The 25,025-nt window shown below is 44.9% G+C and overlaps 2 protein-coding genes and 1 long non-coding RNA gene across 7 annotated transcripts; 1 reads left to right on the plus strand and 2 right to left on the minus strand.

Moving 5' to 3' along the window:
- Positions 1-2,403: 2,403 nt before the first annotated feature.
- Positions 2,404-3,060, minus strand: LOC135384264 (uncharacterized). Its single transcript, XM_064613475.1, has one exon. The coding sequence runs from the start codon at positions 3,058-3,060 to the stop codon at positions 2,404-2,406; it is 657 nt and encodes a 218-aa protein (XP_064469545.1).
- Positions 3,061-3,111: 51 nt separating this feature from the next.
- On the plus strand, positions 3,112-5,565 carry LOC135383020 (uncharacterized). 2 transcript variants are annotated; one of them, XR_010419616.1, is made up of 4 exons: positions 3,112-3,486; positions 3,564-3,753; positions 4,268-4,345; positions 4,454-5,565. It is a non-coding gene; the product is annotated as an uncharacterized LOC135383020 (long non-coding RNA). The 2 variants fall into 2 exon arrangements; XR_010419617.1 differs by having other exon boundaries at positions 3,621-3,753.
- A 2,000-nt stretch (positions 5,566-7,565) lies between these two features.
- LOC135383021 (uncharacterized) lies at positions 7,566-24,828 on the minus strand. 4 transcript variants are annotated; one of them, XM_064612659.1, is made up of 7 exons: positions 24,681-24,828; positions 22,922-23,313; positions 20,960-21,351; positions 18,827-19,086; positions 12,845-13,171; positions 9,564-9,881; positions 7,566-8,014 (listed from the first exon to the last, which is right to left on the minus strand). In XM_064612659.1, the coding sequence occupies exons 2-7, from the start codon at positions 23,294-23,296 to the stop codon at positions 7,632-7,634; spliced, it is 2,055 nt and encodes a 684-aa protein (XP_064468729.1). In that variant the 5' UTR covers positions 23,297-23,313; positions 24,681-24,828; the 3' UTR covers positions 7,566-7,631. The 4 variants fall into 4 exon arrangements, with proteins under 4 accessions (XP_064468729.1, XP_064468728.1, XP_064468727.1 ...); XM_064612658.1 differs by having other exon boundaries at positions 22,922-23,316; XM_064612657.1 differs by having other exon boundaries at positions 24,628-24,828.
- Positions 24,829-25,025: the final 197 nt, after the last annotated feature.

Raw genomic sequence — 25,025 nt, forward strand, 5'->3', positions numbered from 1 at the left:
TCTTTCTAGGGGCGATAGCATGACTGAACAATCAGGCAGGCATTTTGGGGCAGGAAGATTATAGTGACCGGAGAGCAGCTGCTGGCCAAGCTCGGTGTTTCGAAATACTCCCCCATCACTGAGGCGACCAGATTCATCAATGTGCACATTTGTAAACTTGTACTGGGCATCGCACACTGCGAGGAGGATCACGCTGTAGAATTTATTGTAATTGAAATGTTCGGAGCCGGTCTTCGACATGTTCTGAATTAAAGCATGTTTCCCACCGATAGCGCCTACACAGTGTGGGAAATTCCACAGTTCATCAAAATCTCTTGCAATCCTGTCCCAAGTCCGCGTAGTTGGAGCCTGTAAGAAAAACACTTGTTGATCTAAAGGACTAATATTGATACCTCGTTCCTTTATGCAGACTACATGCCTGAAGGTAGAAGGGCTCCAGAGCATGCCAAAGGGCTTCACAGGTATCTCAGATGATTCCACTCGTGGTGGATTTTCCAATTCGGTAGTTGAGGGAACAAATATACTAGGATGACCCGTGAGCCAAGTACCAGGTACACATTCAGCGCCGCCTTGTGTGAATCATCTAATTAAGCGCTTACCTCAAAGTGAGGGACAGCCTCTCAGCAGCAGGGATCGCCCTACGGAAAGTTGTGTCAGAGCGTTGGATTCGGGCCTCGATAAGTGCAAGGAGATGGTCAAATCTGTAAAATCAATGCACCTGAGTGAAAGGGAATTCCAAAGTGGTGCTAACTCAAAATGCGCCCCAGGTGCATTACAGCATGTCCGGTAGGCCTGTAACATCCCCACCACATTTAAAGCTGTGTGCTTACCGTTCTTTCGTTATTCGGAGATATCCAAAATGAGTCTTGTCGTCATGCAGGCGCGCTTCTTGAACTAGTTGGTTGAACTCCCCGTGCAGGGCACGTTCCTGTAGTATTTGGCGAACCCACTGTTGTCGTCGTTTATTCCTTCTTTTCAGCAGAAGCGCTGCTGCTGCCATTTGAACAATAAGTGGCCAGTTTACGCGCTCCGTATGACACAGATACGCTTCAATTACCCTCAAAGTTTCGCCGACCACATCACGTTGCCTGTTCATGGCTGCCTGTGGAATGGAGACATGGTGGAGTGGAGAAGTGATTGGTCAACCAAAAGCGTTTGACTTGTCAAGAACGCATATGCCTGAACAACGTGTCGTACGACAGCCGCCTCCGCACTGGATCCGCACCGTAACCGCAACGGAGAGAAGTTGTAGTGTGAACCACGCATTAGGCGCACTTTATAGTGGGGGAAATACTACTATAGGGGAAATAATCGTTAAAAATGAAGCGTGCAGCTTTGTTCTGTAGAGCTTCGATGCTGTTTGAAAGATTCGTTTGCTGAGGATCCCATATAGCGCTCGCATATTCAAGCTTTGGCCGGATGTAGGTGAGGTATGCCATGTGCTTTGCGGAGAACTATGTGTGATATGTCAGCGAAGGTAGCCCAGACAGTGATATGTATCGGATAGTACGTGCGTGACATGAGCGTTCCATGATAGGTCTGATGGAAAGTGTATTCCTAGGTACTTATAAGTGTCGACGCGTTCTATGGGTGATCGGCTGACTGTGTGCGACGACGATGATGCTTGGTCTTTGCCAGAAAAGTTAACATATTTACACTTAGCAGGGTTTAGCGACATGTGCCAGGTTAAACACCACTCGTTGATTATATTTCGGTCATTTGTAGTATTAGGCGGTCTACTGGGGAGTAAATAGGGCGGTAGATGACGCAATCGTCTGCGAATAAAGAGAATGTGTGAGGATATAGGGTTCCGGAAGAAATGGTCCCGGAAAAATGGCCCCGGAAAAAATGGTCCAGGCCGGCGGGGGTGGAAAAAATGACCCCGTGTTCGACTTTTTTGTGTTTGCCGCATGGCAGTAGAAAGAGGTTCTAATGAGGACTGGGCCCTTAAATAGCGGGAGAGAATTTGATTAGTTTTGTTCGAGTTAGTTAATTACAACAAAACATTTTGGGCGCTCAACAGTAAAGCTCTGCGTGTACCATACGAAATGAGTTCAATGAAATGCTACCTTCGGGCGTTGTTGATGCTGTATGTCGTCGTCCTGTTTGTTTCCCTGCCTCACCTACTAGGTACCATTGGAAATGATTGATTATACGCTTATATGTATATTCGTTAAGTTATTAATTACTTATATCTATTTATTATTATTTATATTCGTTATTATTTATTAATCTTAATTATTTAGTATATGTTATTAGTTTGAAGCGATGTGTGATATCCTATATTCAAACTCAGGGCCAAAAACTTCGAATTCGCCTGTTTACTGCTTTGACATCACCATAGTTTCATTTTATTAACTAACTAACCAACCAACTAACTGCTTCAACAAGATTACATGTGATTCACGTTCGCAAGCGAACTGCGTGCCCGATGCCCCGTAGAAAGCTCTCGAGTGTCCTCCTTTCGTCTGCATAACCTTGACAGAGGCGACGGAGCCTCTCCTGCAGCTGTAAGGTGGAAGCCTTCTGCCTCTTCACGAGCGGAACTCCCGCGAGTGACTGTGCTAACTTCCCTTCTACCGTTGAATGCTCCAGGCGGAGTGCATCTATTGCACGCCATACAGTGGGGTGGGAGTGGCCGATCAAGCTGCCGAATCTTCTGTTCCATGCTTCGCAATGGTTGTTTGTTCGATCTCCCCCGTCCAGGGTGACGTCGTGGACATTCCATACTTCAGGGGGGAACCTTGCTGGTGTGCGACGAATCCGTGGGTTATCGTCGAGTCTTCCAACGTGACGGTATGTTCCATTCACGTATGTTTCGTCGAAGTAGGCGACCACAGCTTCCGCTTCTCCTGGAGCGACAGCTTTCAGAAACAACATCCCCGCTTCTATGTCACGAAGGGGAAGGAATGCGAGGCCATCTAGCATGCCAATAAAGTGGCGAAACTCCTCTTCTTCTTTGTACCTTGTACTTAGTCCCAGCTGCTGAATGTTTGCCCATGTACTCTGGCACAGGTGAAAGAAAGCAGCCTCGTGTCTGCACTTCTTCACGGCGTTCATGGCGCCTTTTTCGAAGTCCGTGATGACAACATCAGGTGAAGGCACTCTTAATCTAGTTCCCTCTAACGTTACTCTGATACGCACCTAACTTGTGAAATACAAGTTATTTGTGCTCGATGTAAAGGTTACAGCCCATTCAAAGGTTACATGCGGACGTGCGCTGCCCTCTTACAGGTTACATTGCGAGAGAAACAGTGGCGTTACCCCTAAGGACGGCGTTACGCTTTTGGAGAAGTTACCAGCGTTACTTATAAAAGCGAAGTGGTCCGCAGTTTCGCGAAAGTCGGCAGGTGGAGGTTGCACGTCAAGTGGCAGTTGGCAACAGCGTGTATCAGGAAAAAGCGGGAGGAGCGTTTCGCTTGCTGTGTGGTACCTCGCCGCTTCGACATCCGTTGCATTGGAAACAACGGAATTCAAAGTCACATAGTAAGTAACCTTCTGCATTTGCTATTACATTCCTGCGTAGTTCACTCTCATGTTAGTGCAATGTTGCATGGGCGAAGCTCGCAGGTGGATATATGATGTGACGGACGCACACAGACATTCGAAGTTTCACACAGGGACGTTGCACGGACGCCGGCTGTGATCGTGATGCATTTATTGGAGAAATGGATGAAAATGGACATGCAATGGAAGAAGCATGCTGTTATTGTCACCATGCACGAGCCAAGCATGCAGCACTGAGTGAAACAGGTTAGTAACACGAGGAACGCGCTTTATGCATGCGTTGAGCAAGTGATTGCGTTGCGTGAAACTTCTTGATGCATTCGCTTTTAGTGATCCCAAAGACGCATCATAATTGCGACTGCTTCTTCCTCGTCCTGAATTAGACATTCGTTCTTTTCCTTCACTATTGTTTAAGTCGATTCCTAACCAGTTATTTTAACGGTCGCTTATGGTCTTTTTTTTTTCTTCTGTCATTGCACTGAAATGTCGGTTATCATCACTTGGTTGCCTGTGACTACATGATAGAATCCCGAAAAGGAGGATAAGCAAGCTGCGCGGTTCCACGTCAGACTTGTGTAACCGTTATCATTTGGCTCTTCGCAGGTTGTTTTGAACTTGAGACGTCGTGAGCAAAGCATTTTTAACGTTACAATTGCATTCGGCGCAATAGCACAGAATGTGGTAGGACTAAAAGCACCCGATATATTATGGCCTTGCAATTTGTGCAGAATATTGTAGTAAAAAAGATTGTTCTTCGCAGGTAACCCATAGCGCAGCTCCACTGGTTCCAAATTTGATGGACACAGCCATGAGTTACCTGGCAGTATTGTGGCAGAGGGTAAGTGAATAGTGTGGGTAATGGTTCCTGCACTCGTAAACTGTGGGGGTTAGTGTAAAAATGAAACAATCAGCGCGCCCCCTTTTTGACGTTGCGGTTTATATTTAGGTATCTTGTGCCACAGAAGTACATACGAACAGTCCAGCAGAAATACAGCAGCAGCCCAATCCCAGTCTATAACTCTGCAGAGGCTCAGAGAGATAGCAGCAAACCAGGTCCTTCCCACAACTCTCCGCAAGCTCGGGATTCGTCGCAAACCCAGCCAGCCAGCCATGTACGAACCTATATTTGCCAACATTGTAGATTGTCGACTAGGTATTTCCAGTGCTTTTGTGACCACGTTGTTCAGTGTGTTGGGTGTGGCTTTCTCCCTTCTTGTGATACTTGTGGAACAACGTTTGAAACCATCTAAAGATACATGTACATCATTTGAATTTTTGTATTTAGTTAAGCACACGAGTACAGGATGACATAACATGACAGGATGAGCCAGCCAACACAATGTATAGGTGAGCTACTTGAGCACATGGAAAGAACAGATCAAAGTTCGAAGAATAATCTGAAAAAAAAAAAGGCTATTTATGCCATAACCCAGAGGGCCACCACATGTGCTCCAAGGTGGTTGTCGATTGCGTTGTAAGCAGCATAGAGGAATTGTTTCAGGAAATGGGTGTGCAGATTGACACCACTTTGGTAAAATCAGATCAGGTTCGGAAGTTGCATTATGAGGAACCCCTGATTTTTTGTAACGTGCCTTAAGTGCAAAATGCGTTGGGGTTCTTTATCTCATTAAACTTTCATTTAGATAATTTTTCTACACGTCATGTGAAGATGACTACGAATTATCTATTTTGCTAAAGTCAAAAAGTGACTTGTCAACTCAGTTCCGTTATATGTACATTCAGTGCAAGGTGTTCTGCAGTTTAGTAATACTCATATTTCATATATGCCTTTTCTCTGCATGATCCTTCGGAGATATTTTGCTCCACTGAAGAAGAGACTTGTGAACTCGATTTTGACTTTCAGTGCAAAGTGTATTGCATCTTGAACTTTTAATATTACTCCTATTTAATATGTTACAATTCATTCTTTGAATGGTCTTTCCATGTGTCATATGAAGATGATAAAGAATTTTACAGTATATTTTTCGAGTATTTTGCGTAGAATACTATGTAGTATGAACCGTTGATAATAAAGTAACGCTGTGTTTGCAAAGAAAAGCTTCATATTTTCGTTTAGCATTTCCTGCGTTTTATTGGGCAAGGTGTCCTTGAGAACGTGTCAGAACCTTTTAGTTAATGAAGTACTTTACATAGCGGCATGCAGTGAACGATATTTAGTTCCGTGAGGTTTTTGGAAACTCGTGACATGCGTTTAATTTGTTTTCAGTGGTTCCATTCTTACTCGTTTTTTTTTTTTTTTTGCAACTGAGCTCCACAATTTTTTTTAGTATTGTGATTTTTTATTATTTTTCCAAAAAGATGCGCGTGTCGAGCTTACTCTGCTTCAGGTACAGGCAAATCGGCATCCGCGAGCGCATAGTTATGATTACCCAATACTGTTAGGACACATTTCTCTGTGGTGTGCTTCTTTTATTAGGAGTTCGTGCAATGTTCTCAGGGACGCCTCACCCCGCCTTCCTGTGTAGATGGCTTCACTGAATAACTTTAAGATAAAGGTTACAAACCTAGCAACGCAGTGGGTGGGTATAGGTTATACTTTAACCTCTGTGTAAGAGTTACATAGGCAGCAACGTGGAAAGTGACTACAGGTTATGCTTTAACCTGTGTACAAGGGTTATTCAGAGTATAGGTAACATAGTTACCTCTAGAAATAGAGGTAAAAAGTTTGCAAGTTTTTTACTTCTATTTATGGGTTACGGACTTTAGAGTGTACCCTAGGCAGCGCATGCATCGATGATTGCTTGAAAAAGTTCCTCACACGCTTCCTGGGTTTTTGAAGTCATAAAAGCATAGACAACTGATACGGTGCTGTCTCCGAGAGGGGCTAAAATAAAATAGAGCTGCTTGAATAGCTTTGGAGCAGCATCAAAGTTGCCATCCATGAGCCATAACGTGCTCTCGCTTAGATGCCTGAGCCTGAGCCACTTGCTGCGGCAAATACAATGATGCGGTTTTCGGCATCTTGTCCGTTGTCGTGTATTAAGAATGGTTCCGGGGTGGTGCCGCGTGTTAATGTCGAGTCACCATCCATTATAAGGTCACGAAGGGCTGTGGAAGATAAAGCGAAGATCTTTGGGCGCGTATGCAACGCTTCTCCTCGGATCTAAGCGAAGCTTTTTTCCCAAGAGTAAGGCATAGTGTTGTTTGGGCAACAACAGCTGCTGGCTTCTCTGTCGTCGATGTCGCCATATTTTTCATCCTGTACAATACCTTCGCAACGTTGACGGCGCCGCTGTCGGGGGAAATCGTGCTCAAAACACCCCAACTGGACACTTTTTGAAAACCGAAAATTACAAATTGCATAAATGACGTACGTTCACAGTGAAGCTGCATCCTAAAGAAAGTCAACGGGACCATTTTTTCCGACCTCGCAGCCGGGACCATTTCTTCCGGGACCATTTTTTCCGGGACCAGGGATGAGGAGTAACGGTTATTAGCATATACTACCTGGGCACGGTCTTGCAGAAAATTGCTTATCCATTTGACACCCAACGGATCGAGTACTGATAATTTGTTTAGTAGCAAAGTGTGTGAAATTCTGTCGAGAGCCTTTGACAGGTCCAGGAATATGACATCACATTCAGGTCATTGTCATTGTCTAGGGCGGTACCGATGTCGTGAGCGTGTGATGCTAGTTGGGTTTCGCAAGAAAACGCTCTGCGAAAACCGAGGTGGGGGGAAAGGTGGGAGGAAAAGAAGTCTTTACTTTCTAAAAATTCTACTATGTGTTCTGAGTTCCATGAGCTTAGACGGGATGCTAGTTAGTGAGGCTGGCCTATAGTTAGATGGGGAATGACGGTCTCCAGATTTAAAAATGGGAATCACTTTTCCGAGTTTCCAGTCCCGCGTGATGTCTCCTGTGTTTAAGGACTGCTGGAATATGAGGGCTACGAAGTGGGAGGATATGCCTTTTGTTTGTTTCCTACCTATGCCGCCACAGTTAGTTTACGTTAACGTTGTGTTTGTTATTGAAGTTATTTAAGCAAAAGTGTACATGAAACTGTTCGGTGCACTAAACAAGAAAACAACAATCGAAATCTGCCTTTCTTCTTTATTGCGTATGTCACCTAACCATGTTATTCAGAGGCCTCGAGGCGTAGCGGCTAAGAAAACGGGGGCTGCTGTCTGTCAGCACTATCCGTTTCGATGACGCCGTTCTCGTCAATCGCAGCATTGACATCAACGGTACCTCTTGGTCTGTTCACTGCGCTGACTTCAGAGACAGACGAAGCGCTAAAGCCGAACGGGCCCGCTAGACCAGGTACCAGAGGGAGCATTTCTAATATATCAACGCAGATGCCATCGATGGGCAGTGGGACTCCGCCGTCTTCTCTCTGTGGTGCTGCCATGTGAATTTCAATTTCGGAGCAGCTATCCATCAGGGGTAGGTAGCCATAACTGGACGCCGACGTTTCAGGGCCAGACGCAAAGGTTGAAACGGGCGACAGGACTCCTCCATTGGATTCTTCGGATGTGTTAAGTGCAGCTGTCAAATACATGTGAAAAGTGTCAGGGTGAGGCCAGTTGTTTGTCCTGAATCGGAAGCACGGGGCAGTGTTGCAAACAACAGGGCGGTGGGCAGTTACGTTGTAACATGTTTAGGTATAATTGCCGAAGTCTGAATGAAGCTCAACTAAAAAGGGCTCCTTACATCCCAAATATTTTCTTAGGCGGGGAAGGGGCGGGGGGTGGGGGGGAGTTGTATCAATTTTCGGTGACTGGAGTCGGCATTGTGCGCGAACGTGTGACAAAATGTGCGAGATAGAAAACACAGCAGAGAACAGGGAGGTGGCAGACAACCAACATGAAAGGTCGCTCACACCTTCCTGTCATAACTTCGATTACCCCAAGCAAATTTAGTTGAGGAATTTTGATGGCGTGATGTCCGTAAACAAGGCGTAAAGCCACATCGTGTTTGTAAAATAATAATCATGCGAATAACTGTCGAAAGCATACCGTTTTTTTTCTCATGTCCTCCCCCATTGAAATTGACAAAAATAGAACTTTTATCTATCGTTGAGCATAAAAGGACTATGCAAGCGAGCTGGTGTAAACTTTACGTGGGCAACATATCCCTGAGTTTGGGATGAAGACAAGTGGAGGAACAAATAAACTCACAACACAGGAGAAGACTGACCACGTCAAGTTTGTATCTATCAATCTAGGGTTTAAGCAACATCAGTGCGTAGTAACAATACCTCCTCACAAGTCAAAGCATTTTTCTTACCCGTACCAGTTACCCAGTATCAGTTTCAGAGAAAACCTTCCTGTAATGTGTTCAGCGTTTCACCCTACATTGTTGTACATATCTTAGGGAATGCTAACAACATTCCACGGGCGCATATCCCTTTTGGCATATGCAGTTAATTAGAAATTTAAAAGAATCTTGGCACAGTCCATTTGAATTTCTGGGTTCAGGGCCGAACAGTGGCCAGTCATTTGCTATTTCCACTGAAGCAGTGCTGAGGGAGATTCGTGAAATTTAAAACTGAATGGGCGATTTTCTCGCGTTTATAACGCAAATACATTTCTATGTGAATGTCCTAACAGATGACCAAATCAGAAGCGTGCGATTATACCTTCAATAATTGAATTTCTGGATCGATGTTTCCTATTTTGTACAAGAGAGCAGTAAATAATCAGCTATAGCATGACCTTAATGTGTGCGAGACAAGTTTAACTTCAGTAGTGCAGGTTACTTCCAAATGTTCCTATTGAAAAAGAATAAAAAAGAAAATAATAAAAAGTAGAGGATTACAAAGTTTCTTCAACATTCGGTTTTAGGTTAAGAATTAATGGTGAAGTTCATTACACAATGTACAATGCTGTTACATTAGCAATTCTTGCCTGTGACTAAAAATCGTTTCGTCAGCTGTGGAAGACCAGGCCAGCTAAATGCTACCTTACCAAAAAATCATGGGTAAAATCACCCACGATGTTACACATCACAGTGCAATTCCTGTGCCTCACCGCTCCTCTGGGGGGTAGTTAAGGGCACCCTTACTGCCTAATCCAATGGCTTATGTAAACCTTACCTGGTTGAACGTGACCATCATTGAAGCTACGCGAAATCGACAGGGAGATAGTGTGCGAAGACGGTCCTGGCACATGGTAATCTTGCTGATTGGCGTTGACAAGGTTCCTGCTTCTCTGTCTGACGGACCGAATATTGAGTGGTACGTCGCTCCGTTGCAAGGTGACCCTGGGCCTGGCTTCCGGAGCGATTTCGACGGTCGACGATCGGCTCCCAACTAGCGTGGGCACACAGTATCTCCGACGAGTCGCCAGAAAATGCGTCGTAGCAGATGACCCCGAGAGATAGTCTTCACTGGGAGGTTGGGTTGTGCAGTCGGCTGTGCAGAGATCAGATCATTTGTGGTTATGAAAGGTCAACTTAAAAAAAAAATGTCGACAGTGGACAAGAGGCATTTTATGTGTTTGATTTGTTTGTTCCCTTTCTTACATTCGAGATTTCAAAGGTGAATACGATGTTCGCACTCTGCAGGTGACGTTATAGCTTGTGCATCTCATGAGGCCCATAGAACACAACGGATGTAGCCACAGCAGGTTTCGTGCCGTCATCGAGCGCGTAATAATATAAGCAACCGCGTCTCATCATCAGGCACGGTAGGCAAACCCTGTGTTCTAAAGGCATTCGAGAGATTCTATTGTACGTCACCGGACAACCGACACGACACTTGCAAAAGATTAAAAAACAAAACGAAAAGAAAACCAATGAAACGATAGAGATATCCTGGTTCACGTGACTTTTATCCAGAGTTGTGCCCGTTACTCGAAAAAAGTAATTGATTACCTTTACCGTTACTTCTACGCAAAAAGTAATTGATTACCGTTACCAATTACTCGACTCCCAATCTAATTGAGTAACGGGTAACAGAGTAAGGCGTTACTCCGGTCATTACTCTGCATTCACGCAAATTATACCCGTCTTTCTGTGCCTCAGAAAAAAAAAGAAAAGTTCAGAAGCGGAATAGCTGAAATAACACGAAAAACAAAAACGCGTAGGACAGGTAGATCTGTACGTCTACTGTATTTATCGGCTGGGGAGACGTTGACCCGATTTTGGAAGAACATTACCTGGAACTTCGCCATGACTCACTAAACCTCCAAAGCTTCAGGAAGAGGTTAGGGAGAGAGACCCTGAACGTTATTACAATGACCTGATGTTAATGTAACACAAGCTGACGGCATGAGGGGCGTGACTTGGGGCAGGACATCTGCCGGAAAAGTAATCAATTACTGAGTAATTTCTCCAAAAAATAACTGATTACTCGATAACGTAATTGATTACAAGTAACGCAAATACTAGTAATGCGTTACGCACAAGTCTGCTTTTATCCCCACATGTGCGAGATAGACGCGGTAAGTCACTGGTGATCATTCGATATAACTGTGAAACCTCTCCAGCACGGACAGCCACGGAACCAGGATTCCTGTCCGCTGACTGGAGGTGTTCGAACACGAGAGGTATCAAAGTAAGAGCATTAATGCTCGCCGGAACCAAGTTGTCCGCCGTAGGGGAGGGTCCGTCTGGGAGACGTGTTCGTACTGGGAGGTTGAACTATATTTCAAAAAGCAGACACATTCCACGAGCTCATGCCCACAAAAGGTCACCAGTGAACCAACTACCAAACTGTTGCTATTCGAATCAGTACTGCAACCTCCTTTCCCACTTTAGACTAGTATTTGCCTCAGTTTTTCTCTTCAAAGCAACGAAAATTTGCAAATGCAGCTTTCTGGAAATGGGAAGGTCGTCGTGTTTTAATTTTGCAGTGCTGCGTCGAAATTAAAAATTTCACGAAATTTTGAATGGCTGGAACAGAAACCTGTTCGTTAACATGCTTTCTTTTTTTAAAAAAAAAAGGAAAATATGCAATGTTGAAAACACAATCGGTACGTGCCATCAAGCATACTTATTCTTATGGACAACATTTTCTGAAGTTTGAGGTGGTAGACTCCAAGCAAGTAACGAAGCAGGTACTCCATGCAGGTTTTGAGCACGTGCTGTCTCTCCGTGTCTCCTCGAACTCAAGAACATAGTTCCCTTCTGGGCGTGAGAACGGTTCCCTGTGAATCGCTCTTGGCCGCGCGCTCCAGCGCCTCCACGTTGCGTAGTTTGGTACGCACATTTCCAAATTGAGGCTGCGTTCCAATACCTCGCGCCCGCGAAGCCGCCTGACTAGGCAGCTGAGTAGACCCTTTGCTTGTCACTATTGGAACAGGCTTGCCTAGCCGAGGCACCTGTGGCGCCATCTCGTCGCTCACGCAAGAAATGCGTACGGCGCAAGAGCAGCAGGAGTCTAATGCGCTAAGTTTGTAGGACATCGTGCATAAACTGTCACCTTCACACTAAACATATGTTGCAACTCTCTACGCAGTTTTAAAAAAACATACCATTATGTGTAACTTTACATTTAAAGCCAGCAGAAACAGCGGGCACGCTGGTACCGTCAACGCGCGTCTCCATCCCGGCTGTCAGATGGTCAGGCGTATAACTAGACTGCATCGACGCGCACTAGGCGGTAGCCGACTGAATAGCGGACTTGGCGAGATTTGGAACGAGTCTTAACATGGCGGCACTTCTGGTTAGACTGCTAGGCAGTCGACTAACCTGGGTATTGGGACGCAGCCCGAGACAAGTCGCAACGTACCTACCAGGGTAGCGAATGCATCTTGACGGACCAGCAATGCCGTACGACACTTTACGATACGTGGAGACTGTTCTCATTTTGCCTGTGTGTTTATGATTTCCTACGTTTCCAGGTGCTCATGAGCCGCGCGGACGAAACCCTTTCAAGTGAAATATGGCAAGTGAAATATGGTTTGTGTGCTTCAGCCTCTGAACAGTTACCCTCCTAGAAGCGTTTTGCAAAAGTTCACTATACTGACAGAGAAAATGAACAAAAACAAAGAAATGCCATTAGAAAATGACGACGGTTGTCTTTCGCTGGTCTGCCATGAGGTACGTCGTTGCCTTCTCAAAACAAAACTTACTTTGTACAATCGAAGTGATACTGTCAAAAAAAAAAAAAAAGAGAAAGGAAGAAAGACAGATGTCGTGCGGAAACATGATGACAGCTTTTTTGTCTCTTACTTCGAGCTCATTGAAAAAATAGAAAAGGAGTTTTTTTTTGTTTTTTTTTCTCGGATCTTTTCTTGAGCCTTTATATGTCTAGTTCTGTTCGAGGCGCTACGATTGTAACGCGGTGCATGTGGTTTAGTAATATTGCCCTTCTGTCTCCTTTCACTCCTCTTTCTGTTCTCTTTCATTTCATTTATTCTATTTTTCACTTACATCCCGCTGTGGTAGCATCCACTGACAGACACTGTTGCGACGTCTGCCTATCTTGGCTCCCGTACTGTGACATCTCAAACTCCTTGTCATGCCGTTCCAGCGCTCCGGACTCGTTGAATTTAACCCTAGGTTTTATCGACGGTAGCACGTTTTGGTTACTGACTGATGACATGGCACTGCTCTCTCCGACGTCCCGAACGTGGTCACCTGGGCAAACTGACATGGAGGCCACAGTATCTTGACTGGCCAAGTCGATAACCATGAGATGTGGCGATGCAGAGTGCCGATCCGATGAGCCGCCCGTGCTATCAGCATCTACTTGAACCTCTGCGGTAAAGAGTACAGACGACGCTAAGACATATTTTCTCTGGATAAAACGAATGCACAGTTGAATGGGAGTTGAAAAAAATCCACGCACGTTTGCACCCGTGTGCGAAGAAGTGATAGCAAAAGCCGTAATGTCTACGTGCAACAGTTCGCTGTGCTGCGCGCGTGCGGGCGCCACGGCGATCCGAAACCACAGCCTATCGCAAACGTCACAAACATGTCCAAACTCCTTGTTCAGAAACTTCTCCGCAAACACCGCACTGCCCCGTGCAAACTCCGACGGACGCGTTTCCGGGGCAGTTTACTTTTTTACTTACTTACTTGCTTACTTTTTTTTACTTTACTTTTTTATTTACTTATTTACTTTCGCCTCTTGGCCTCGGCTTTACGTTCCCGAACTTTCGAATCTTCTCGGCGGCGTCTCAGCGCAACCGCTTAGCGTTTCCGTACTGTTGGGCCACGTTGTCTCCGTGCAGCCAAAGCGCGTTGGGTAGCTTGTTCGCTTGATATGCGACGCATATCACGTTCTGCAGCGGCACGCCGAGACCTGGGCCCCGATCTTCAACTTTCTCATAGCGGTCGTTATCTACACATTTAAAGTTCATTTGTTCAAATATTTAAAGCCGCTTTGATATGCCCGCGCGGGAGCTCGTGGCGAATCACGGGCAGAAGTGATGCATTTAACGCGCGTTATGGGATAAGGACAAGTTGAATACCGAGCCCCTGAACTCGCTGACTGCGGACGCGCTCTCCGTGGCCGCTGCATAGCGCCTGAGTAATACACTGACGGCACTGGCACCCCGCACGGCTGTAGCTTTTAATGCGTTCGCATTAGAACCCCCAAGTTGGAAAATCGTGACCGTCTGATGGATGTGTGAAGCCCCGGAGAAAACCCCTCCTCCCCCTTCCTATTACCTTCCTATTGCCTGGTATTGCGCACTGGTAGAGGGAGGACCCTCTCTCTCTGACAGCGCGGCGAAGGGGCAACTCTCCGGGGAGGAAGAAGGCTTGCGTCGCTGCTGTTCGGCTGTGTAGTTAGTGGTCGTTAGGAACAGTTAGTGATAGTTACAACTAGGGGTGGATAGAGGTGGATAAGGGAGATCAGGGTGGAGAGAGATTGGGAGTCGTAGTGGGTGGATGGTGGGTTGGCTGTAACCCCCCCCCCCTAAAAAAAACAAAAAATAAGAGAATACGTCTGATTCTAACGCCTATGCGCCACAATAATTACTTTTTTTTTTTCATCTGCTCTCCGATTTGCTGCTGCGCCAGCGAATAGCGCGCCGAATACAATGTTACGGGCCACTTCGCCATGACCTTCGCAAAAGCTCTCTCATACAGCTGTCAGTCTAAAAAGATGGTTACGACATTGATTCAGAGGAAACAGTAGTACTTGCCGAAACTTGCGCATGACCGCAATGGTGAGCTTGAATGTTTCAACATCGCCCTTACACGGAGAGCGTGTTGCTTGTCGACCTCACAATGTTCGACCACAACTCCTTGCGGAGCTCAACATGCGTGTATCGTGTTTTCTACCTGAGTGTAGTGCTTTTCATTGTTCAAGATTCTTTATTGGGGGTGGGTGATACACAGTGTGCCTTCTGTACTGTACATATATTAATAAAGAAAAAACTGAGCACAGCACAGGTGCCGGTTTTGCCGACCGATTGCACGGCCAGGCAGACAGTACGTCGGCGAGGGTATGTAACTCCTAGGTAACTGACCACCAAAAATCCCTAATTTAACTTTTAAACTCACGGGGTTTCGGCGAAACGTGAGGAAGCAGAATTGGAACCAGTCATTATTCAAAGCCACATTTTTGGCTACACCAACCACATGAGCTGAAAGCGACTCCACACCCACCATGACCACAGGAAAAGACGTAACTTCCGCTTGAAGGCGTTTGTCTGGGTCACAAGCGGTTTCTCTGCGCAATATTAGGCCTTATTCCAATGAGCTCCATCGCTCCAAATTGCGTGGCCCTCCGACGTCCAATGAGCGTTGTTCTCCACGCGTGGTTTCAGTTTCGCTCATTCGCAAATAACAAGTTTATTTATTTATTTATTGGTTTTACGTGCCCGCCACTAGCATGAGCCTACATAGAGGTGCACGAAAAAGAAGGTTAACCTACAAGAAGATATTACAATTTTTAGATTACAATATTACAAAGAGGATAAGAATGAAAAAAATATCAGACTATAAATATCAGATCAAAAATGTCCACACTAGTATTTCCAATGTCATTAAAGCAACACTGCATGCGCGCCAAAGGAGAAGACGAGTGACAAAAACGTGGATAAAAAGTACGATGGACTCTACAACGTCTAGATGGCGCACGAAAATCGACACTGCTAACAATGAAGGAACTTTTATTTTGCCATGCGCGACATGGAACAAGAGAGTCATATCTCGAATATAACGACGTTGTTTTAGTGATGTCATCTTAAGCTTCGCAAGGAGGGCGTTGTATTAAAAAAAAAACATTTTCTTTGTGAGTACCGATCGTAGATGATTCGCACAAACTTCTTTCTTGCGAATCATCTACTGTTGAATTATCTACTGGTTGTTTCGGATAGATATTTCAATGTATTTGCTAGTCTCAGATTAAAAAAAAATATAGAATGATTTTGAATAATCAATTGCCCCAACTGTACTACCTCACGTTTTTCAGCAGCCCTCCATTTAAAAGTTCACTTAACGAAATCGAAGTTTACTTTTGATCTAGTAATTACACACTCTCGCCGACAGAATGTCCAACTAGAAATATAATGGCTGCAAAATCGGCATCTGTGCAGCTGTCATAGCTTTCTTTTTATTAAATATATGTTACAAATAATAATAAAAACACTGTATTGTGTACATCGTGAGTAGAAACCGCATGTTCAGACACTAAACAACTCAGGTTTAGCGCCTATAGTAGGCTGTAAAAGGCATAGTCATAACTCACGATAGGAATATATTTTACTGATGAACCCGGTAGTTATAATGGGAGGATGGACATATTAAATATATTTCATGCTTTCATGAAGAAGCAAGAGCGAAAGAGAGGGTCAGGTCGATGTTCACGATTAGTGCATTCCCACTGGTCTCAAGTTTCCATATTGGCGCCGAGAAGTTTGGGAGCCGCCCCCTGGTGTTCACTGAGCGAACCGTGTCGTGGTGTTGTCCCCGGGCAGTATTCGCACGTTGCATTGCGTGTCAAGGCATTGCACGTGTAAGAGGCTGTCCAGTGTTGATATTTCCTGGTGATTCATGACGAAAACGACGTTATGTGTTCCAAGTAAATCGCATTTTCATTCCAATATGACAGTTTTTACTGTAACTAACAGAAACGAACCGAAACTAGGATCTCCACCAAGAGGCGGCGCAGTGGCGTCCCTAGTGAGGGTCTCGCCGCCCAGAGTAGCGGTCAGGAATGTGTCATGGGCGCACAAACAAGACAGATCTCCTTGTACGAGTTTCTCTTGAAAGGCACCTTGGGCACGCTCCCTGCAACGCTCTCGTCTGCTGAAAACCGTTAATAATGGACTTCACACCCGCAAAACTACGAGTAATACTGAAATGGATTTAGCCAAGACTCCTAGCGTGTCCCTATGGGCTCTGGCGGAACGGGAACCACCTGCAGTTGCTCTTTAAAAGCGCAGTTGCGATAAGGTGCTTTTAGAAATACAGCTTTAGTGGCAGCGATAACTTCATTCACATGGGTCAGTGCCTTCCTGAGCAGACGCGATGAATTGCATGATCCAGACATGTCACATGTAACATTTCTGGGAAGATAACGATGAGGTGTGACGCAGCTTCGTGCGTGTAAGGTGCATCATCAATGGGCAACAACATAATTCTGGTGCGTCAGCACAAGATAGAGCAGACCTGTACAAGATACTCGAAAAATGTATTTAAGCTAAGTTACGGAGTAGCAGGAAAAAAAAAACGAACTGTGCAGAGTACTAAATATTCAGCATTGAAAAGCATTTGGGTAAAATACTAAATACTCGGAAAAGTAACTCGTTTCTATTAAGAATACACAATACACATTTTGTGACATTTACAGCCAAAGAAATAAGAACAAACTGAACAGAAAAACGGATACTCGTTCGGATTATCTTGTATTCTGGTCCCATGACCTCCTCCTCGCTCTCCAGTTGCACGACCTTTAGGGGCTCTTCGAACCGTATTCTGCAGCGCCAATTGTGATCGTCTAGCCAGAGGTTACACACACACAGATGATGCACAAGCATGTATCGCCCACACTGCGGCTTTGAAAGGACGTTGGGGGAGTTGGCGCTGCGGTCGCCGTGTGGAACTTTAGCGCAACAAGCCCAAACTAGAAAGGGTTTGCTGCAGCATGTTCCGTTGAGTCTTGGGAAAAGTTACTGTAGAAGTAACTAAGGTACAGATACAGTTACTATGAAGTTATAGTGAAAGTAACTTAGTTACTTCACAGGTATTTTCTTAATTGTGAAGCACTCAGGTTTAATATTTTTTTCTGCGCTAAATGGACATTACGGTGCATGTTGCACAAGTTCGTACCAGTAAGTTTGTCTTACAATATTGCACAACCCCACGCTGAAGTATCGCTCAACTGCTACAGAATACCAGACATTATACCAAGACTCACATTTTTTTTGTTTTCACAGGAAAACTACATAGGGCCCTGATAACAATTGCACTGTTCTTCGTCTTCACTTCTACCTTTCAAGATCTTCAGTGACCGCGCTTAAAATCAGTGGATTGGGGTGACGATAGACTTATGCTGAACGGCAGAGCCATCTGGTGCTTGTGTAGGGTGCGAGCTATGGACGACATCACTGTTCAAACTGCAAATGCGATATCTTTGATTTGCGCTATTACAAAACCACAAGATGCTGAGTATCCAGATGTAGCGTCAGTATCGAAGCACAGGAAAAAAAAACGGAAATTTTGGGGAAAAAACAGTTCTTTTCGGGATTGTTCCTCGTCTCCGGAAAAATAGCCCCAAATTTCAAGGCGACAAAATTCAAAAATGTAAATTTCCGTGCCTTTGATGCGTTCCAACCCGCCAACATTGCCTTAGGTGTCTCTAATCCGCCAACAACCACCAACTTAGAGCTCCGTCTGGCCGTTCCAACCGATCGCCATCGCGTTCATATAATGTCGGAGTTCTGGTCGGAGTGAACGAGTTGTTCTAATTCCCTATCGCTGAGTGGACAGCAGTCTCATGGGATGCTCTGCTCTGCATTTAGAAGATGAGCACTACTAAAGTTCCTAGCTCATATGCCGTGGTTTGGCCGGCAATGCTTCGACTCAGCAGTAACCGCGTTTGTTTCCATTTTTTTTCAATTTTTCGGAAAAAAACCCGAAAGAAACTTTTTTTTTTCGAGCAATTCAAAGTTTCCGGAAATTTTGCATCTCTAGTCAGTAGGTGTAACTGAAGGAGATGAAGAGTCAGAGACTTGTAATACGTATTTCTCAAACACGAGGTTGCATTTCTGTAACATCTATCATGTGATTAGTCCCGGTTTTAGCGCAACTTCATGCACAACAACAACCCGCAACATAGCAACTATTCACAAGTCCGAAAGATGGCAGGCGATTTGGCACTGTACGCATTCCGTGTGCGGAACAACGTAGCTACGGATTGAAGCTTTCAAAATTACAGCAGAAAGTATAGACACTCACCAAGTTCCATTATGGAGGTGATTCTGGAAGTAGATAAATCTTGCGTGGTACTGCTTGTGGTGCTACTGGAACGAACCGTGTCGCTCTGCCTCAGAAGCGGGGCAGTAGAGCTACCGAAATTTCCTTGTTGCGAGTACGAAGTCCCACTGCTGGCATCATGCAGCAGCGCAACCTGCTCTTCCGAATTTGTGGCAGGCGCAATGACCATGGCCGTAGCTTGGACTTGGAAAGGAACCGGGTACCAGTAATCTGGCGCTGCGCTACAAAGTGGAACAAGTCAATAGTTCAACGCACTGTATCCCATGCTCCATTACAACGTACGCTCCATTTCAGTTGCTCAAACGGCTCAATGCTGTTCGCCAAGGTGTGTGCACGGTGCGTAAGCATTGCATGGTAAGTGATAAAAACTGCTGTTACAAAATTGTTACCTAACCGAAAGCCGGGAACGTATTCTTGTACAACTGTTTTCACGCATTCATCATACTTATTTCTTATCGTAGTCATTAGTTGAATATGCACCCACACAGTAACCCATGCCGTGAAAATAGCAAGGGAACTATTGCTGTACCTAGACACTATAAGGTGCGCATCCCTTTGTTAAGCCAAATATGACGTTTTAGATCAGTATATAACTACCTTATTACACGAAATTTGAATTACATGAAAAAAGCATCTAAGGATTACTCAGGTTGTGAAATCCATTCGCATTATCATGTCCATCCAGTGCGCGATAGAAGTCTTCTAAAATATTCGCGGCGGTACTGGTCTAATGACGCAGAAGCAATTACGAGACATGGAGAACACTAAAAGTATGACAAGTTCTGTTCCTGACAAGACGTGTTTGTTGACGTCTATAGGTACCTATTAAACTTGAACGACGAACCTGAGGATGCAACTGCATGTGCGGATAATCTTATTCATTGCATTGTTTTCTGCTGTTCGTTGCAAATACGTACACGAAGTGATTTCGTTCTAGTTTCCTGATTTCCGATTGCGTAGTTTTGGCTAAATTTCACGCCACAGGAGTGCATAACAAACACTAGAAACATAACCTGAAGGTAACTCTTTCATGTCTACCAATCAATTTTGTCACTAAAGTCGCCAATTTCCATATTACAACTTGATCATTATCTATTTCGGTATTTCTTCTATCTTAGTTATAACGCGGTCCGCAGCTGTGGTAAGAGAAAACGCATGGCCATTTATAAGTAAGCGGAAGTGGAAACACATGTTCACGGGAGTTACTTGTCTGTCCGTGATTACCGAATTGATGCAAGAATACCTGTTGTGTTCCTGCTTTCATCCCGAAGCTCCCTTGTGCACCTCTATCCCGCGTACATTACACCGCTTACGTATGCACCACTAGCGTATATGCCTGGGTCAAAGTGTCTGGTTAGTCCCCTTTAAGCACGCGTTTTCCTGACTGTGGGGTTAAAGGCAGGGGACAAACAAATAGATGTACTATAGGCATGGCATGACTGAAACCATCAATGGGTCCTTATTCCTGTGCATGTAGGGGAAACGAAAGGGCGAGGAAACAGAAGAGACCGTAACCTCGACGTCTCCGCGTATACGGAATGCGAGACATACGTATTGGTTGAGGTCTTGTGATAACTTGTTATCCTAAGACACGTCACATTTCCGTGTATGCCGAGAGTGTCATGTTATTGTGTTCCTATCCCCCTTACCCTTTTATCCCTCTTACATGTACTGAAATTTTGCTTCATTGCTCGTTTGAGCATTGTCCTGTGTTGTAGGATTATTTGTTCGTCCCCTTGCCCCAGCCTCAAGCTCAAGAAGATCCTGCCTGCCTATACGTCATATGTTTATAAGCATCAAACGTAGCCACACCATCACTGGGAAGCTTGTTTCGGCGTTCTTGGTCATCATCAGCAGTGCGCCGGTGGGCAACGTTTGAGTGGTTGGCGTTAGAAGGTCATATCCTCCCGTCAGGGTGAGACCTATACGTCATACTTTTACCAGCTCGCTCGCATTATTCTTTTGTGTTCACACGTCTGACCCAACGCACAACAGTTTCGTATGAAACTTGGGAGCTTCACGAGAACATAATGTGACAGAACGCATGACATAGTGTTCTTGAGCGTAAGAGAGAGAAGAAGCGACAAAACCAACCCTGTACCATGGACGAACAGCTGTGGGGCTGGGACAGACGTCCCACCTGGATCCACCCCCATCTCAGAAATCCATCGACGTAATCCGTAAAGTTCGTTCTGCATCTCTTGTATTCTTCGTTGAGCCTCTTCCAGCTGTGCGGTAAGCTGATCACGCTGCTCTTGGAGTTCCGCGAGACGGCGTTTCATTTCCGTGATGCAGTTGTGGCCGGGCATGTCTTCGGCTCGCACGTCGAAGCCGCAGTGGGATGTGCATCGAATGAGACGCTTCGGGCATTCGTTCGTATGGTGACTTTGGAAGTGGTCGGCGCGGAAAGACACGTTGCAATCCGGACATTTAACCTGGCGCCATTCGCAAGTCAGGATGTGCCGTTGCAGAGTTTCAAGAGTCATCTGTTGGAAGGGGGTGGTAGTGAAATGTTTAGTTTTTCAGAAGGCTGTGCTTCTAGACAAAGCAGAAGCATCACGAAATACTCCAGGCAAACACTTTAATGCCGTACTTTGTCGGACCTCGTATCTGGTGGAAGGTATGAAAACGGGAAAATGCCCCATTGAATATCATTATGAGGGCTGGTGTTACGGCAGCTCCAGTTCGAAGGACATCGATCATTGTGGGGAGTGCCTCCAGCTAGCAATATTTATGGGTGCTTTGGTTCATGACAAGGATGAAAACTTCAAGAGCTACTCTGGAGCTCAATGCTAGATATTTTTTTAATATTTGGAGCGGTATTTGGAAAAACTGGTACAGGACTGTATCGTTCAGCTGATTTGTTGTGCATCTTCGATGGATGGATGGAGATGCGGAGGCCTCTAAAAAAACAGAAAAACGGACGAGAAAACAGTTTTTGTTTGTTTTTTTCTTCCTTGGCGTCGCGAAAATTGCCCGAACTTTGCAATTCGGAAAAAATAATGTTCTGGAAAAATATGTTGGATAACCGAAGTCAAAATTGCCCGTTTAGCCTACTTCTTTTAATATGAGTCGGTCTATTGTACCCTATAGTTTGCCTTTTGAGTCAGACCAGATAAATGATATCCCAACTTTTATTGATATGGTGAACAACGGTGACTCTTATTTAACCGCTGAACAACGAAAAGTTAGTTCAACTTTTCTTCTCTCTCTTCAGTTCTTCCATATAAAAAACCTCAAGAAGCCTTTCTTCCATGTCAGTAAGTCGAAATTACCGGCAATTTTCTCCATGTATATTTTATGTATTGCCTAGATCTAGTCAAGCCTTCCGCTAATGCTTACATATAACTAAACTTGTTATGTTTTGTACTTGTGTTCTAAATAAATAATATATTTACACTATGATTTTTTCTCTGAACTTCGCTAATCAATCTAAGCCTTGCTACAGCGAAAATTTCCCTTTTCGAGTTGAAAACACATGAAAGAAACCGTTTTGTTTCAGCAGTTCAAAAGTGTTGCATCTCTAGGTAGAAGGTATGTGAGGGGGGTACTTGTTGGTTTTGAAGCCCATCTGCTTTCTTAATAAAACCCCTGATGTAGGTAATAAGTGAACACCAACTGCTATGAATGTCCCACATCGCTTGCCTGACAGCGTGACCATTGAGTACTAGAATTAAAGGTCGCTCTCTGGCATTACATGAAAGTTGTCATACGATCATTTTCTGTCCGACTGCTTACCCACGTTTAGCTACGTCGTGTCAAGTGAAGTATATGCACGGCATTGTCATTAAAATGTGAATTTGAGGAACTTTTCGGAATAACTTCGCACATCAACATGCCCGCGTGAAAGCTTTACTGAAAATACTTCACTCGACGGTAGAGCTTCTATCAATGATATTCTGTTTTTTTGTTTGTTTATTTTGTTATTTTGTGTGTGTGTGTGTGTTTTTTTTATTCTTTGGAATTTTTCACTTTGGAATATGTATACGACAAAAAACAATACCTTCGCAAAATTACCATCGTTACTTTGGCTTGAATAAACACTGATGCGCTCACCTTTTCCTGACATTCACCGTGCGGACACCGTGTCTGCAGGCTGGCGATCAAATTTGCCACCAGGGGAAGCGCAGGAATAACTGACGTTGGTGCCGCCTCATGACGGCAGTTGGGGCAACTGCTTTGTCGCTCTAGCCATTGTGATATACAGGAGCGACAAAATACATGCCGGCAGGGCAACTCAACCGGATGGCGAAACACACCCCTGCATATGGTGCACACCAGCTCCAGGCTAGGTGGTGGGTCGAAGTTCTGCACCGAGAACAGGGCGGGATCGTCGGAAGGGTTCTCTGCACCAGAAGGTTGGCTCTCCTCCGTCATTCCGCTACCAGGGGGTTCATCATGCGGAGGGTCGGTACTGCTCGTGCTGGACATCTCTCGTGGTGACGTGGCTGCTGCAAGTAAAATCTAAGTAAATAAAAAGTGCTGCCGGTAAATGGAAAGTAAATATGGCTGTGGTCATGCTCGGGGACATTTTTGTCGTATCGTGAAGGCGACGCGGATATCTAGCCAAGTCCGGAATTCACTGACGAACATAGGTCACCTCGACTGTACGTAAGGCATCACCTATAAGCGAAATACATTAAAATGTATGCTTCGCGGAGACGTAGTGGAAGCACCCTGCAAAGTATTTCCGAAATGCGCAGCCTACTTCCCGTACGATATTATTCCTAAAGATCACACTATTGCATTATACTGCCTTCTCATACCGAAGCACAATTAAAAATAATTTCAGAATTTGTAAAGAGACGGCAAGGGAAAGATCCGTAGCAGGACGGGGTAAGAAGTGTATCAGCTAGCCGAAATATTTTTTTAATTTTTTTTTTTTGCATTTTCCAATCATTGACGGCCAAAGCAAAAACACTACTTGCCGTTGGCATTCACCTTCCAATCAAATACGCGTCCCTTTATTTCGACCGAGCTTCGAACCCCACTCGCATGTCTTCTACAAAGTGTCCCCTCGACTACGTAAGATTCGCTTTCCTTACGAATGAAAACCAGCATTTTGCTGTAAATATGACATGCCACATATCATGTCTAGAAATATTGCTCTCAGTTCAAGTAGGATGCTGGCACTGTAAGTGTGGCTTTTTTTTCTTTTTTGTATATCCTTCTTTCTGGTACCAAAATTCGAAACAGGTGTATTGGTTTCAGGTTTCCCTTGGCATAGCACCGGCCGAGGTGCATGAGTTGGTAGTCTGTTCGGATACTGTTTGCGGGTCCGCATACTATCAAGATTGGGGATTCGAACCCGGCCGAGGACGACTACGGCTTGGTCCGAAAAGTTCTTAGCTACATTGCCTTCCGCGGGGTTTGAACCTTAGGCGTACATTTAAAGCACCGAGAGGTAGCACCGTGGCATCGTTCACGATAATAGTTTTCTCGCGGCGTAAAGTCACGTAAAGCCACAGTAGTAACATAGGCATATGTCTCGACGACATCAGACAGTGTCTGTGCATTTCCCATGAAACTGGATATATTCGTGACGAATGCATGCATGGTAGGCTTCAGGTCAACGTACTGCACCTCTTATCGTGGATGTTCACAAATTTTAGCATTGCGGAATTACTTGAGAAAACAACAGCGTTATGGATCAAAGCAGCACCCATTCAAGTTTCCTACATTGCACAAATACGTTTCGTGCGAGCATATGATAGCGGTTTAGCTCTCCCATACACATTGGCTACGTCGACAATAATGCTTACCTCAGCTATTTTCAGCACTGTTTACCATTAACGGATCAATTTCCTTACTTAACCTTTGTGCCCCTCTGTGCCAAGGATCACCCTCTTTCGTGTAGTGCAGGTCAATGCAACAAGGGTAGCGTGTTGTTAATCAGAAGCGCAGCTTATATCAGCGCCGCCGACACAACGTCGTTCGCCATATTGCCTAACCTGCAAAATGAAGCAACCTCGTCTTCTTCATTCAACTTCGAAAATGGGATATGTTGCTTTCGTAAGGCGACAGTTTTCTGGCAGATCGCGCGGAAATAGCACGCCGCAACCACCACCACCAATGTTCTGCGCGTAACAGGGTGCAATTATCGTTACCATAGGGCAATGAAAAAAGCCATATCATTTTACATGAATTTGATATGAGCCTA

The sequence above is a fragment of the Ornithodoros turicata genome, chromosome 2 (genome assembly GCF_037126465.1).
Source record: "Ornithodoros turicata isolate Travis chromosome 2, ASM3712646v1, whole genome shotgun sequence".
Taxonomy (NCBI): Eukaryota; Metazoa; Arthropoda; class Arachnida; order Ixodida; family Argasidae; genus Ornithodoros; species Ornithodoros turicata.

Coding starts and splice junctions, on each gene's coding strand:
- LOC135384264 (XM_064613475.1), bottom strand. CDS start 3,060: ATGAACGCCGTGAAGAAGTGCAGACACGAGGCTGCTTTCTTTCACCTG.
- LOC135383021 (XM_064612659.1), bottom strand. CDS start 23,296: ATGTCCAGCACGAGCAGTACCGACCCTCCGCATGATGAACCCCCTGGT. Junction 19,087..20,959: donor CTGTTCGTCCATGGTACAGG/GTTGGTTTTGTC, acceptor TCCACTTTGTAG/CGCAGCGCCAGATTACTGGT. Junction 9,882..12,844: donor GGATGCTACCACAGCGGGAT/GTAAGTGAAAAA, acceptor ATCTCTGCACAG/CCGACTGCACAACCCAACCT.